The 13,187-nt window shown below is 49.3% G+C and overlaps 1 protein-coding gene across 3 annotated transcripts in view; it reads left to right on the top strand.

Annotated features, from left to right (window-relative positions):
- The window catches only part of CA6 (carbonic anhydrase 6), a 35,993-nt gene that overhangs the window by 5,679 nt on the left and 17,127 nt on the right, over positions 1-13,187 (top strand). For all 3 annotated transcript variants that reach the window (XM_017503379.2, XM_037729487.1, XM_037729485.1), the window contains exons 2-3: positions 1,216-1,356; positions 4,969-5,148. In XM_017503379.2, the coding sequence (XP_017358868.1) occupies positions 1,266-1,356; positions 4,969-5,148 (271 nt within the window). In that variant the 5' untranslated portion in view covers positions 1,216-1,265. The remainder of the gene's footprint in view (positions 1-1,215; positions 1,357-4,968; positions 5,149-13,187) is intronic.

A 13,187-nucleotide genomic window follows, 5' to 3' on the forward strand; every position in this document is an offset into this window, starting at 1 on the left:
GGGTAACAAGAGCGAAACTCCATCTCAAAAAAAAAAAAAAAAAGAAAGAAAGAAAGAAAAGAGAAAAGAAAGGAAAGCGGAGGCATAGAGCACTGAGGAACCTGGCCAAGGTCACATAGCTAGCAGGTGGCACGACCCTGTCTGGTTTCAGAATCCTTGCCCTTGACCATGCTTTGCTCTCTGAGATTCTTGCAGCTCTTGAGCTTGACAGATGGAAGTTTCCAGCAAGTTCTTTGCAGCAGCTGATGTTCTCTATTAAATGCCAGGGGGGAGCCTTTAAAATATTCAGGAGAGCCTAGGTTCGCAGTTAACATCCTTGTTGTGAAGGCCTGCTGCCATTTGCCATTCCAGGGACAAGTGGACAATGAGTTAAGATAGGCCAGGAGGGGTTCAGCTCCCCTCCATAAGGCGGGGGTGGCCCTTTGTGTCTGGCAGCACGCCTGCCCTCTGTGTTGGACCTCGAGGAAGGACATGGGAAATGCTGGGCTGTCGGCAGGCATAAACTCAAAAGTTTCTCCGGCTAATTTCAGGGACTGTCTAGCCAAGTGGATGCACAGGATTAGGTAATCCATGGATCCTGTGAGGGCGCATGGCTGCTTGGTTTAGGTGTGCCCAAGTGCCCTGCAGCTGTGAGAACAAATCCATGCAGAAAGGCAGACGCCCACACCGGCTCACGCGGCCTCAAGGTGTGCATTGGAATGTGGTTCATGATCTGGGACCCAGGATCAACTGCTGGTTTGAGCAGAGGCAAATGAAATGGCCGACTGTGGAGGCCAGGCAGTCTCCTCAGGTGCCTGCCATGTGTCCATGACTGACACAGGCAGGAAATACCAAGAGGGTTCCTGCAGGGTTTGCAGGCAGTGGTGATCCCGTCAGCAGTTTCCAGATCGCTTACGTCAGGAGAAAGGGCACAGAAGACTGTCCAGGGAAGTCCTGCACCCTGCTTCTCCCTGCCTCGGGCCTTTTCGCATTTCTGTGGTCGCCCGTCCACAATGGCTGCACTGTGTGGCCCGTCAGGTGACTCTCCTAAAACACTGAATGACCAAACCCATGGACTGATTGGATATGAAATTGACATGGGAGATGAGGCAGGTGCTGGGGCCACCTGGCCCAATGCTCGGAGCCAGAGGGCTGTTGTGGGGAGGGTGTTATTGTTTTAGTGGGTGCAGCAAAGGGCGGATCAGCCAGCTAGATGTAGTAAATTGTTATTTACAGCTTCTGAGCCTTTAAAAGAAGAACTTTGCCAGAATCAGTCTTCACTCCAGATGTGCAGCACCATGAGGGCCCTGGTGCCTCTGCTGTCCCTGTTCCTGCTGGGTGGCCAGGCACAGCATGGGTCCGATTGGACCTACTCAGGTAAGCCCCTGATTCCTGCATGCTCCCTCAGTTACCCTCATGACAGGACAAGCACCCCCCGCTGCTTTTTTTGGAGCCGCTCTGTCGCCCAGGCTAGAGTGCAGTAGCATGATCTTGGCTCACGCAACCTCCACTTCCTGGGTTCAAGTGATTCTCCTGCCTCAGCCTCCTGAAGAGCTGGGACTACAGATGCATGCCACCACACCCGACTAACTTTTGTACTTTTAGTAGAGACGGATTTCACTATGTTGCCCAGGCCGGTCTCGAATTCCTGACCTTAGGTGATCCGCCTGCCTCGGCCTCCCAAAGTGCTGGGATTACAGGTGTGAACAGCCAAGAGTCCTCCATGAGGGGGCACTTCCCAGGATGGCCAGGCAGCCCACATGCCATCTGTTGGGGTCTGCTCATTGTGGCTTCAGGTGTTACCTTTTTGGTGTCTCAGAGATATGGAGAACAAGCTGAACTTCAATTTCAAATAAGGAAAAGGATGAAATAGCTTTCCCCCTTCACCGACTCCTGACTTACTTTCAGGCTTTTTTGCTTTAAATTCTTTTCCACACACGATGTTGGCTGGTTCGAAAGCCCTCTCACTGCTTCTCTTTATAAAATCATTTACTCTGTTGGTCCATGTAAATGGAAAATAAATTTCTTAGAAAGGACTCTCCGTAACCTCACGGAAGTTGCTGCAGGGTTTGCGAGACCTTCTTTCCTGGAAATTTCATGGTAGGCAGTTTACCTAGAACGTCTTGAGATAAGATGTTTCCTTTAGATGGTCTGTGGGCTGCCAGAACCAGACTTCTTTTTTTTTTTTGAGACGAAATCTCTGTTGCCCAGGCTGGAGTACAGTGGCATGATCTCGGCTCACTGCAACCTCTGCCTCCCTGGTTCAAGCAATTCTCCTGCCTCAGCCTCCTGAGTAGCTGGGATTATAGGCGTGCACCACCGTGCCCAGCTAATTTTTTTGTATTTTAGTAGAGACGGGCTTTCACCATGTTGGCCAGGCTGGTTTTGAACGCCTGACCTGATGATCCACCTGCCTCGGTCTCCCAAAGTGCTGGGATTACAGGTGTAAGCCACCGTGTCTGGCAAAACCAGACTTTTTTTTTTTTTTTTTTTGAGACAGAGTCTTGCTCTGTTGCCCAGGCTGGAGTGCAGTGGTGCCATCTCAGCTCACTGCAACCTCTGCCTCCCGGGTTCAAGCAATTCTTGTGCCTCAGCCTCCTAAGTCTCTGGAATTACAGGCACTTGTCACCATGCCCAGATAATTTTTGTATTTTTAGTAGAAATGGGGTTTTACCACGTTGGCCAGGCTGGTCTCAAACTTCTGGCCTCAAGTGATCAGCCCACCTTGGTCTCCCAAAGTGCTGGGATTACAGGCATGAGCCATCGCCCCTGGCCCCAAACCAGACTTTTAAAATGTGAAATGTAAAATTCTGGCATTTAGAGCATGGGTTCTGGTCCACATGTGAGCCAAAGCTAGAATGCGTGTCTGTAAGGTTTGTGGACACTAAACAGCCCTTTCCAGGGGCAGCGTCCCCTCTTCCCCTTCTTCCCCCGTCCCCTCCCTGCTGTATAGGACCACGGATTGGGGCCCATGAGGAGGCTGGCGGCTGCTGGCTGATGCAGGAGGTGAGACAAACATTTGCGTCCTGCAGAGTCTTCCCCAGCTCAGCTGCTCAGGGACCATTCCTTCAGGGTGGACAGGATGTTACGTTAAGTCAAGGGCAACGAAATTAGGAACGTCCTGGGAAGTTCAGAAAGTCCAGCCAGCTCCAACCAACCACTCCGTTCCCGAGCACAGCGATCTTACACACCTGGCAGTGCCTTGGGAGCCCAGGACGTTTTGCTTCCTTTGGCCAAGCAGTGCCAGGAGGTGGTTCAGAGGTGAAGGAAGAGAGAATTCAGAAAATGAAGGCTCTGTCCTCCCCAGGCTCTGCCCAGCCTCTGAGGCAGTGGGGCTTCCTGGAAAGGCACTGAGGCTTCCTGGAAAGGCACTGGGGGCCGGGAGAACTTGGGAGTAGCTTCTGTAAATGCCTTCCAGGAATTCCTGAGAGATGGCCCGGTATTGACAGCGTCCTGGGCATCTTGCTCCGAGAAGGCCTTGTGCTAGATTGCCTTGATTACAAACCAAAAAGCTGTGATAGGCCCCAGTACAAACACTTTCCTTAAAACAAGCTGTGGGCTGGGTGAGGTGGCTCATGCCTGTAATCCCAGCACTTTGGGATAGGTGGATAACGAGGTCAGGAGTTCGAGACCAGCCTGGCCAGTGTAGGTAAAACCTCGTCTCTACTAAACTAGAAAAAATTAGCCAGGCATGGTGGCATATGCCATACTCCCAGCTACTCGAGAGGCTGAAGCAGGAGAATCGCTTGAACTTGGGAGGCAGAGGTTGCAGTGAGCCGAGATCGCGCCATTGCACTCCAGCCTGGGCAACAGGGAGAGACTTGGTCTCAAAAAAAAATAAAACCCAAAAAACAAAAAACAAAGAAAACCAAGCTGTGTACTCACCACACACCTACCCCCTGAACAGGGAACAGAGGCTGGATTCTCCATGTCACACAGCTGACACCAACCTCCACAGCCATTTGGGGGCCCCGTCACCTGTGATAATGACTCACCTTTGTTACTCTGTCCCCTATAATTATCAACCCTCCCTGAAAAGATAAACTTTCTCCTTATGAAGTTTTTAAAAAGTACTCACTCTAGGTTGTCCTGGAACCTGATGCTTCCTTAGTTTCCCTGAATCTGTAAGTGCAGACACCGAGGGGGTCTTTGCCACCCTGGGAATTTATAAAAGGGGCTGGAGCAAGCAAATGGTGGTGGGGGTCCTGCAGCATGGGGAGGTGGGCCTGTGTTCCTGTTGGGGGCATGGAAGACAACAGGGCCATTGAGAGGGAATGAGGAAGAGTTCCTGGAGCGGCACAGGAACAGCAAGCCACGGACAGGAACAGCAAGCCACGGACCCCTCCGTGCATCAGTCAGCTGGAAAGAAGTCAAAGGAGAGCAAAAAGTGATGTCTAAAACTCTCTCAGCTTGGGCGCGGTGGCTCGCACCTATAATCCCAGCACTCTGGGAGGCCAAGGTGGGCAGATCACCTGAGGTTAGGAGTTCGAGACCAGCCTGGGCAACATGGGGAAACCCCGTCTCTAATAAAAACACAGAAGTTAGCTAGGTGTGGTGGCATGTGCCTGTAAGTCTCAGCTACTTGGGAGCCTGAGGCAGGAGAATTGCTTGAACCCGGGAGGTGGAGGTTGCAGTGAGCTGAGATCACACCACTGCACTCCAGCTTGGGTGACAGAGCGAGACCCTGTCTCCAAAAAAAAAAAAAAAAAAAAAAAAGGCTTTCATTGACTTCAAAACAATGAGTCTTGTTTCCAGGGCCAGTGGTTGCCACAGGAAAGTTAGAGGTTAGCACCAAAGCTCCCCAAACTCCAGAGTCCTTGGAGCTGAAGTCGTTGTGGTTTTGGCCTCCTTCTGGGGGCCCTGCTTCTGCTTTCTAGAAGGTGTCCCGTGGGCCCCCGCCCAGCAGGCCCCCCAGCCTCTGATGTGGTGAGGTTCCTGCAGAGCGAGCTTGGCCAGGCAGCCCCTTCAACTGTCTCTCTCCCGTCTCAGAAGGAGCACTGGATGAGGTGCACTGGCCGAAGCACTACCCCCACTGTGGTGGCCGGAGACAGTCACCCATTGACCTACAGAGGACGAAGGTGCGGTACAACCCCGCCCTGAAGGGGCTCAACCTGACAGGCTACGAGTCGCAGGCAGGCGAGTTCCCCATGGTCAACAACGGCCACACAGGTAAGGCGAGGAGGGGAGGGGCTCCAGTCCCCAAGCTGCCCCTAGTAGCCTGTGGGGGAAGGCAGGTGACAGGAGTCACCTGTCAGGAGTGGCTTGCACAGAGACCCAGAGCACGGCCTCAGAGCTGGGGGCTCCAACAGGAAGGTTGGACATGAGGGCTGATGGACCCGGAAGCCGGGTGGCTCTTCCAGGGAGGGCAGCATCTGTCTTCCACTCAGATCCCTGTCCCTGCTGGCCCTTTCCTGCAGCGTTTTCCTCTTACCCAGCTCACCCGACCCACCCCGCAGGTGACAGGCAGGACAGGTTGTGCTGCTGAAGCCGCCCTTCCCGCGCAGGCTCTCTGTCCGCCAGCTTGGGTCAGCTTTCCCACCTTTCCTATATGGAGTCTATTTAGCTCAAAGCACCTGACGGGCAGGACCAGGGTTTCTCAGAGGTTCAAGAGGAGAGCCCTGGTTTTCTGCTCTCTACAAGAAAGAAGGTGAAGGGTCAGGCAGAAAAAGCAGGGACATGGGGATGCCCCCCTTCAGGAATCCAATATGAGAAACTGTGAATTTTTTTTTTTTTTTGAGATGGAGTCTCACTCTGTCACCCAGGCTGGAGTGCAGTGGCGTGATCTTGGCTCACTGTAGCCTCCGCCTCCCAGGTTCAAGCGATTCTCCTGCTTTAGCCTCCCGAGTAGCTGGGATTACGGGCATGCACCACCATGCCCAGATAATTTTTTCATATTTTGAGTAGAAACGGGGGTTTCACCATGTTGGCCAGGCTGGTCTGAACTTCTAATCTCAAGTAATCTTCCTGCCTCAGCCTCCCACAGTGCTGGGATTACCGCATGAGCCACCGCGCCCAGCCTGGAAACCGTGCTTTACGTTTGCAGAGCTTCCTCCTGATTTTCCAACATGGCTCGAGTCGTCTGAGCCTCATGACAACCCCAGAGGGGGCATTTTTTAGGCCGAAGCCTGAGGCCTCAGGAGGTCGAGGGACTCGGCCAGGGTCACACAGTGTCTAAAGGCCAAGATGGGCTCACGCCCCCAGATGTCGGTCTTCTTCCCTTCTAAGGCACCGCACTCACTCACTCCTGGCTGGGTTGAGACAGTTCCCTGCCTGTCACACAGGGATATGACAGTCACTGGACTTGGCCAGGCATGGTGGCTCATGCCTGTAAACCCAGTACTTTAGGAGGCTGAGGTGGGAGGATCACTTGAGCCTGGGAGGTCAAGGTTGTGGTAAGCCAAGATCATCATTGCCCTCCACCCTGGGCAACAGAATGAGATCCAGTTTCTTCAAAAAAAAGGTGGGGGGGTAACAGGACTTAGTTTTCTTATCTTGCACAATCAAGAAAATAAAACTGGTCGGGTGCAGTGGCTCATACCTGTAATCCCAGCACTTTGGGAGGCTGAGGCGGGTGGATCACCTGAGATCAGAAGTTCGAGACTAGCCTGGCCAATGTGGTGAAACCCCATCTCTACTAAAAATACAAAAATTAGTCAAATTAGTCAGGCATGGTGGCCCAGCTACTTGGGAGGCTGAGGCAGGAGAATCACTTGAACCCAGGAGGCAGAGGTTGCGGTGAGCCGAGATTGTGCCATTGCACTCCAGCCTGGGCAAGAACAGCACAACTCCATTCTCAAAAAAAAAAAAAGAAAACCAATTGTCCTTTAGGGGGCTGGTGAAAGTAGCAAATGAGAGAATGAAGCTCTGTCTGTCGAAGGGCTCAGGTTTATGTGGCCAGGAGCCCTGAAAGACACAAAGAATGAACAAAAGCCTCATTTTCATCATAATGTCAAGCTCCTGTTTCCAAATTACTCTCTGAAGCTTCCAGATTGGCAGGTGGAATCTTCCTTTCCTCCTTGTCGTCTGCTCGTGGAGAAGGGGTGAAGCACAAAGGCCAGAGGCAGTGGCTTTGTTCACCCTCCCTGGACAGCGAGCTGAGGGCTCGGAAGACGGAATAAGTAAGGAAGAGAAGTGCCCAGCTTCCCACAGGGCTTGGGGCGGCTCCCTCCTCCCAATTTCTGCCGTCTTCCTTTAGGGTTGTGCTCAAATCTCTGTGGTCCAGAAGCCTGTTCCTTTGGGGTTCTCACCTCACATGACAGAATGCTGGACATTAGAGTGCACCCACAGTTCACATTAATTACATGTATATTAAAAAATTTTAAATTATTTGATTTTTTATTTTACTTTTATTTTTTTGAGAAGGAGTCTTGCTCTGTCACCAGGCTGGAGTGCAAGACACGATCTCGGCTCACTGCAACCTCCGCCTCCCGGGTTCAAGCAATTCTCCTGCCTCAGCCCCCGCCCGGTAGCTGAAATTACAGGCTTGCGCCACCACGCCTGGCTAATTTTATATTTTTAGTAGAGACAGTGTTTCTCTATGTTGGTCAGGCTGGTCTCAAACTCCCGACCTCAGGTGATTCACCCGCCTTAGCCTCCCAAAGTGCTGGGATTACAGGCATGAGCCACCGCGCCCAGCCAAAAAAAAATTTTGTTTTGAGACACAGTCTTGCTCTGTCACCCAGGATGGAGTGCAGTGGTACAATATTGGCTTACTGCAACCTCCACCTCCCACATTCAAGCAATTCTCCTGCCTCTGCCTCCCTGGTAGCTGGGACTACAGTCCTGTGCCACCACGCCGGCTAATTTTTATATTTTTAGTAGAGATGGGGTTTTGTCATATTGGCCAGGCTGGTCTTGAACTCCTTGCCTCAAGTGATCCGCCCACCTTGGCCTCCCAAAGTGCCAGGATTATAGGCATGAGCCCCTGCAGCTGGCCATAATTCTATTTTTTGGTGTAAAGGTTTTTTTTGGAGACAAGAGCGCAATCTTGGCTCACTGCAACCTCTGCCTCCTGGGGTCAAGCAATTCTCAAGCCTCAGCCTCATGAGTAGCTGGGAGTACAGGCGTGTGCCAAAACCCACAGCTAATTTTTGTATTTTTTTGTACATTTGGGGTTTCAGCGTGTTGGCCAGGCTGGTCTCGAACTCTTGGCCTCAAATGATCCACCAGTCTCGGCTTCCCACAGTGTTGAGATTACAGATATGAGCCATTGCACCCAGCCTAAGGTAAAGTATTTGAAAGATTTTTATAATTTAGTTTTTGAAGTTATATGCCTATTGCCACTGCCTATATTTCAGCGAGCTCCAAGCATATTCAGGAATTCTACTGAAGGGAAAAGAAAACTAATCTACAAACTTTGAATCTAAGGAGATTTTGACGAACAGTAAGGTTAACAATAAAGTTGACATGATGTATTAAAGACTTGTTAATTTTTGGTTTTGCAGGGTTCTTTTTTTTGAGACAGAGTCTTGCTCTGTTGCCCAGGCTGGAGTGCAGTGGCATGATCTTGGCTCACTGCAACCTCCACCTCCTGGGTTCCGGAAATGGATCTGTCTCAGCCTCCTGAGTAGCTGGGATTACAGGCATTATTGGTGTCTGCCACCACGCCCAGCTAATTTTGTATTTTTAGTAGAGTCAGGGTTTCTCCACGTTGGCCAGACTGGTCTCGAACTCCTGACTTCAAGTGACCCGCCCACCTTGGCCTCCCAAAGTGCTGGGATTACAGGCATGAGCCGCCACGCTCAGCCAGGTTTTGACAGGTTTCTAATCACATGCATTGAGCAATCCTTTCAGCGTCATGGAAATCCTGTGTTCCATCTGTTCATCTCTGCCTTCCTTCCTGAACCCTGGCAATCATTGATCGTGTTATTTGACCCATAGTTTTTCCTTTTCTAAAATGTCATACAGTTGGAATCACAGCATGTAACCTTTTCACACTGGTTTCTTTCACTTTGTAATGTGCATTTAACATTCCTCCATGTCTTTTCATGGCTTGATAGCTCATTTCTTTTTAGTGCTGAATAATATTCTATTGTCTGGATGAATTACAGTTTATCCAGTCACCTATCCAAAGACATCTGGGTTGCTTCTCAGTTTTGGCAGTTACGAATAAAGCTGTCATAAAACCTGTGTGCAGGCCGGGTGTGGTGTCTCATGCCTGTAATCCCAGGACTTTGGGAGGCCAAGGCGGGAGGATCACTTGGGCCAAGGAATTCGAGACCAGCCGGGGCAATGTAGTGAGACCTACAAAAGTAATCGAAAAATTAGCTGGGCATGGCGGCTCAAACATATAGTCCTAGCTTCTGGAGGTTGAGGTGCAAGGCTCACGAGGTCAAGGCTGCAGTGAGCTATGACTGCACCACTGCACTCCTGCACTCCAGCCTGGGCAACAGAGCGAGACTCTGTCTCAAAAAAAAAAAAAAAAAAAAAAAAAAATCCATGTGCAGGTTTCTGCGTTTCAACCCATGTGGGTAAATACCAAGAGCATGCGTGATTGTATAGTAACATCAGAGGCATTTGAACAACAATGATCCCCTCTTGAGTAGAGGCTGGATAAAATAAGGCTGAGGCCTACTGGACTGCATTCCCAGGAGGTTAAGGCATTGTAAGTCACAGGATGAGACAGGAGGTCGGCACAAGACACAGGTTATAAGACCTCGCCTATAAAACAGGTTGCAATAAAGAAGCTGGCCAAATCCTACCAAAAGCAAGATGGCCACGAGAGTGACCTCTGGTCGTCTTCACTGCCACACTCCCACTAATGCCATGACAGTTTACAGATGACATGGCAACTTCAGGAAATTACCCTATGTGGTCTAAAAAGGAGTGGCATGAATAATCCATTCCTTGCTTAGCATATCATCAAGACATAACCATAAAATTGGGCAACCAGTGGCCCTCGGGGCTGCTCTCCTTATGAAGCAGCCATTGTTTATTCTATTACTTCTTCTTTTTTTTGGAGACAGAATCTTGCTCTGAGGCTGGAGTGCAATGGTGTGGTCTTGGCTAACTGCAGGCTCTGCCTCCTGGGTTCAAATGATTCTTGTGCCTCAGCCTCCCAAGTAGCTGGGATTACAGGGGCACACCACCATGCCCCATTAATTTTTGTAATTTTAGTAGAGACGGGGTTTTGCCATATGGGCCAGGCTGGTCTCGAACTCCTGACCTCAAGTGATCTGCCTGCCTTGGCCTCCCAAAGTGCTGGGATTACAGGCATGAGTCATTGCACCTGGTCTATTCTTTTACTTTCTTAATAAACTTGTTTTCGCTTTATTCTATGGACTGACTTTAAATTCTTTCTTTCTTGTGTGAGATCCAAGAACCCTCTCTTGGGGTCTGGATTGGGACCCCTTTTTGGTAACATATAGACCAAGTTGGAAAGAATTGACATTGGGACAGTATTAAGTCTTCCTATCTGTAAACATGGAATATTTCTCCACTTATGTAGTTCTTCTTCATTTATTTCATCAGTTTTATGATTCTTCTTATATAATTTTTTTGTCCATATTTTTGGACTATTTTTGTATTTTTAGTAGAGATGAGGTTTCCCCATGTTGGCTAGGCTGGTCTTGAACCCCTGACCTCAGGCGATCTGCTCCCTTGGCCTCCCAAAGTGCTCGGATTACAGGTGTGAGCCACCAGGCCCAGGCTCCTCATTTTTAAATTAAATTTAAATTAGATTCAAGATTTTGTTTTTTTGGGAGCCAGAGTTTCACTCTTGTCGCCTAGGCTGGAGTTCAGTGGCATGATCTCCAATCACCACAAACTCTGCCTCCCAGGTTCAAGTTATTCTCCTGCCTCAGCCCCCTGAGCAGATGGGATTATAGACATGCGCTACCATGTCTAGCTAATTTTGTTTTTACAGTAGAGTTAGGATTTCTCCATGTTGATCAGGCTGGTCTTGAACTCCTGACCTCAGGTGATCTGCCCGCCTCGGCCTCCCAAAGTGCTGGGATTACAGGCATGCCCGGTTCAACATTTCAATAAAGAGGAATTCAAATTGAAACACAGGCTGTTGAGATAAAGACAAATTGCTACAAAATTTCTAAAACAAACTCCCAGTTTCTCTGTTTTGCTGCAGACTAGTAACAGTTGGTGGGCCGGTAGATCCATTAATATATATTGTCCAGGTGCGGTGGCTCACACCTACAATCCCAGCACTTTGAGAGGTCAAGGCAGGTGGATTGCTTGAGCCCAGGAGTTTGAGACCAGCCTGGGCAACATGGCGAAATTCCATCTCCATAAATAAATATTAGCTGGTCATGGTGGCGTGTACCTGTAGTCCCAGCTACTTGAGGGGCTGAGGTGGGAGGATTGTTTGAGCCTAGGAGGTCGAGGCTGCAGTGAGCTGAGGTCGTGCCACTGCACTCCAGCCTGGGTGACAGAGTAAGACCCTATCTCAATAAAATACATATTTAAAAATTTCCAAAATACGTTTTATAGGCTCCAGAAAAGCGTAAATGCCTGAGGTACTGGACCTCTAGTGTTTCGTGTCTTAATACATACTGTTTTCTTAATACATGCTATTGGCTACTTTATGAAGTTCCTTGAATATAGGGACAATCACTTATTCATCTTTTCATCACAGTACCTGCCACAGATCCTGACAGAGCAGATTCAAAATGTTCACTGAATGGTGCATTTGAGTAGAAAGGACTTGAACATAAAAGGAAACATCCCCAAATAGGCGCCCATGAGTAACGCAGAATTCTGCACAGGGTTTGATCTTTGAATGCTCGGTGGGGAGGTGGGAGGCCGATTGTTCCTTTTTCAACTTTTTTTTTTCTTTGAGACAGAGTCTCACCTTGTCGCTCTGGTTGGAGTGCAGTGGCTGTGATTTTGGCTCACTGTAAACTCTGCCTCCTGGGTTCAAGCGATTCTCCTGCCTTAGCCTCCCAAGTAGCTGGGTTTACAGGTCTGCATCACCACACCTGGCTAATTTTGGTATTTTTAGTAGAGATGGGGTTTCTCCATGTTGGCCAGGCTGGTCCCAAACTCCTGACCTCAAGTGATGCACCTGCCTCGGCCTCCCAAAGTGCTGGGATTACAGGTGTGAGCCACCATAATTTGCCCAGCCTCAACTTTTAGTGAAATAGCTTTTCACTAGAAACATTTCAAAAGTAGTACAGAGATTTCCTATATACTCTTCACTCACTTCCCCTAATACTAACATCTCATAACAGTTGTACAATTATTATTGAACTAAGGAATTAAAATGATACAATGCAATTAACTCCAGCCCTCATTTGAACGACATCACGTTCTCATTCCTGTGTTTTTCTGGCCCAGGTCTAATCCTGCATTCCACGCTGCACTCAGAACCGTCAGGTCTCTTTAAGTCTCCTCCAGTCTCAGCCAATTTCTTCATCTTTGACTTTCACCACCCTCGACAGTTTGCTGTTTCTTGAGCGCAGCAAATGCTTGGATTATGTAGCTTTTCTCTTCTGATAAGAAATTGGTGAAATTGAGTTCCCATGAAGGGGAGCAGCCTCTTCTGGAAGCTCAGTTCATCTGTGGATCTGGAAGTTTCAGCCAGCTGACTTTTGGGGACAGCCAGTTAACTATTGGCCTCTCCTTTTCAAAAGCACAGCGACAGGCTCAAGGTTGTGGCTGGTTTCCACCTGGGCCGGTGAGGGCCTGTTGGTGTGACCAGAAGTGACACATCCTGTCTCCTGTGTTTTGGGGGAATGAAATTGTGGGGACCTCTCATTTCTCCTGTGGTGCTTACTGCCCGTTTAGGGGGCTCTGTTTGTTCACTTTGCACGCATCCTTTTAAGGCTCTGCCATCTGTCCTTTTCTTGCAAGCATTGATTTTTGAGGCCAGCCACATGTCCAGCTCTAAATACAAAGCATTTGTTCTACCAAAGGGCCGGTGAAAACCTTTCAGGCCAGATTCCTGCATTACAGCACATGACGCTATAAATTTAATCACAGCTCCCTGCCCCTTTAGACAATTTAGAAAGGAAGAAGGGGGCATCTGATGGGTTTTAAATACCTCCTATTTGCTATCCTCCAGAAAACATGTTCTCGTGTACAACCACCTTTGATGACTTTAAACAGGAAGATCTTGCCAGGCATGGTGTGGCTCACACCTGTAATCCCAGTACTTTGGGAGGCCAAGGTGGTCTGATCACTTGAGGTCAGGAGTTCAAGACCAGCCTGGACAACATGGTGAAACCCCGTCTCTACTAAAAATACAAAAATTAGCT

The sequence above is a fragment of the Cebus imitator genome, unplaced genomic scaffold, assembly GCF_001604975.1.
Source record: "Cebus imitator isolate Cc_AM_T3 unplaced genomic scaffold, Cebus_imitator-1.0 Scaffold15, whole genome shotgun sequence".
Lineage (NCBI taxonomy): Eukaryota > Metazoa > Chordata > Mammalia > Primates > Cebidae > Cebus > Cebus imitator.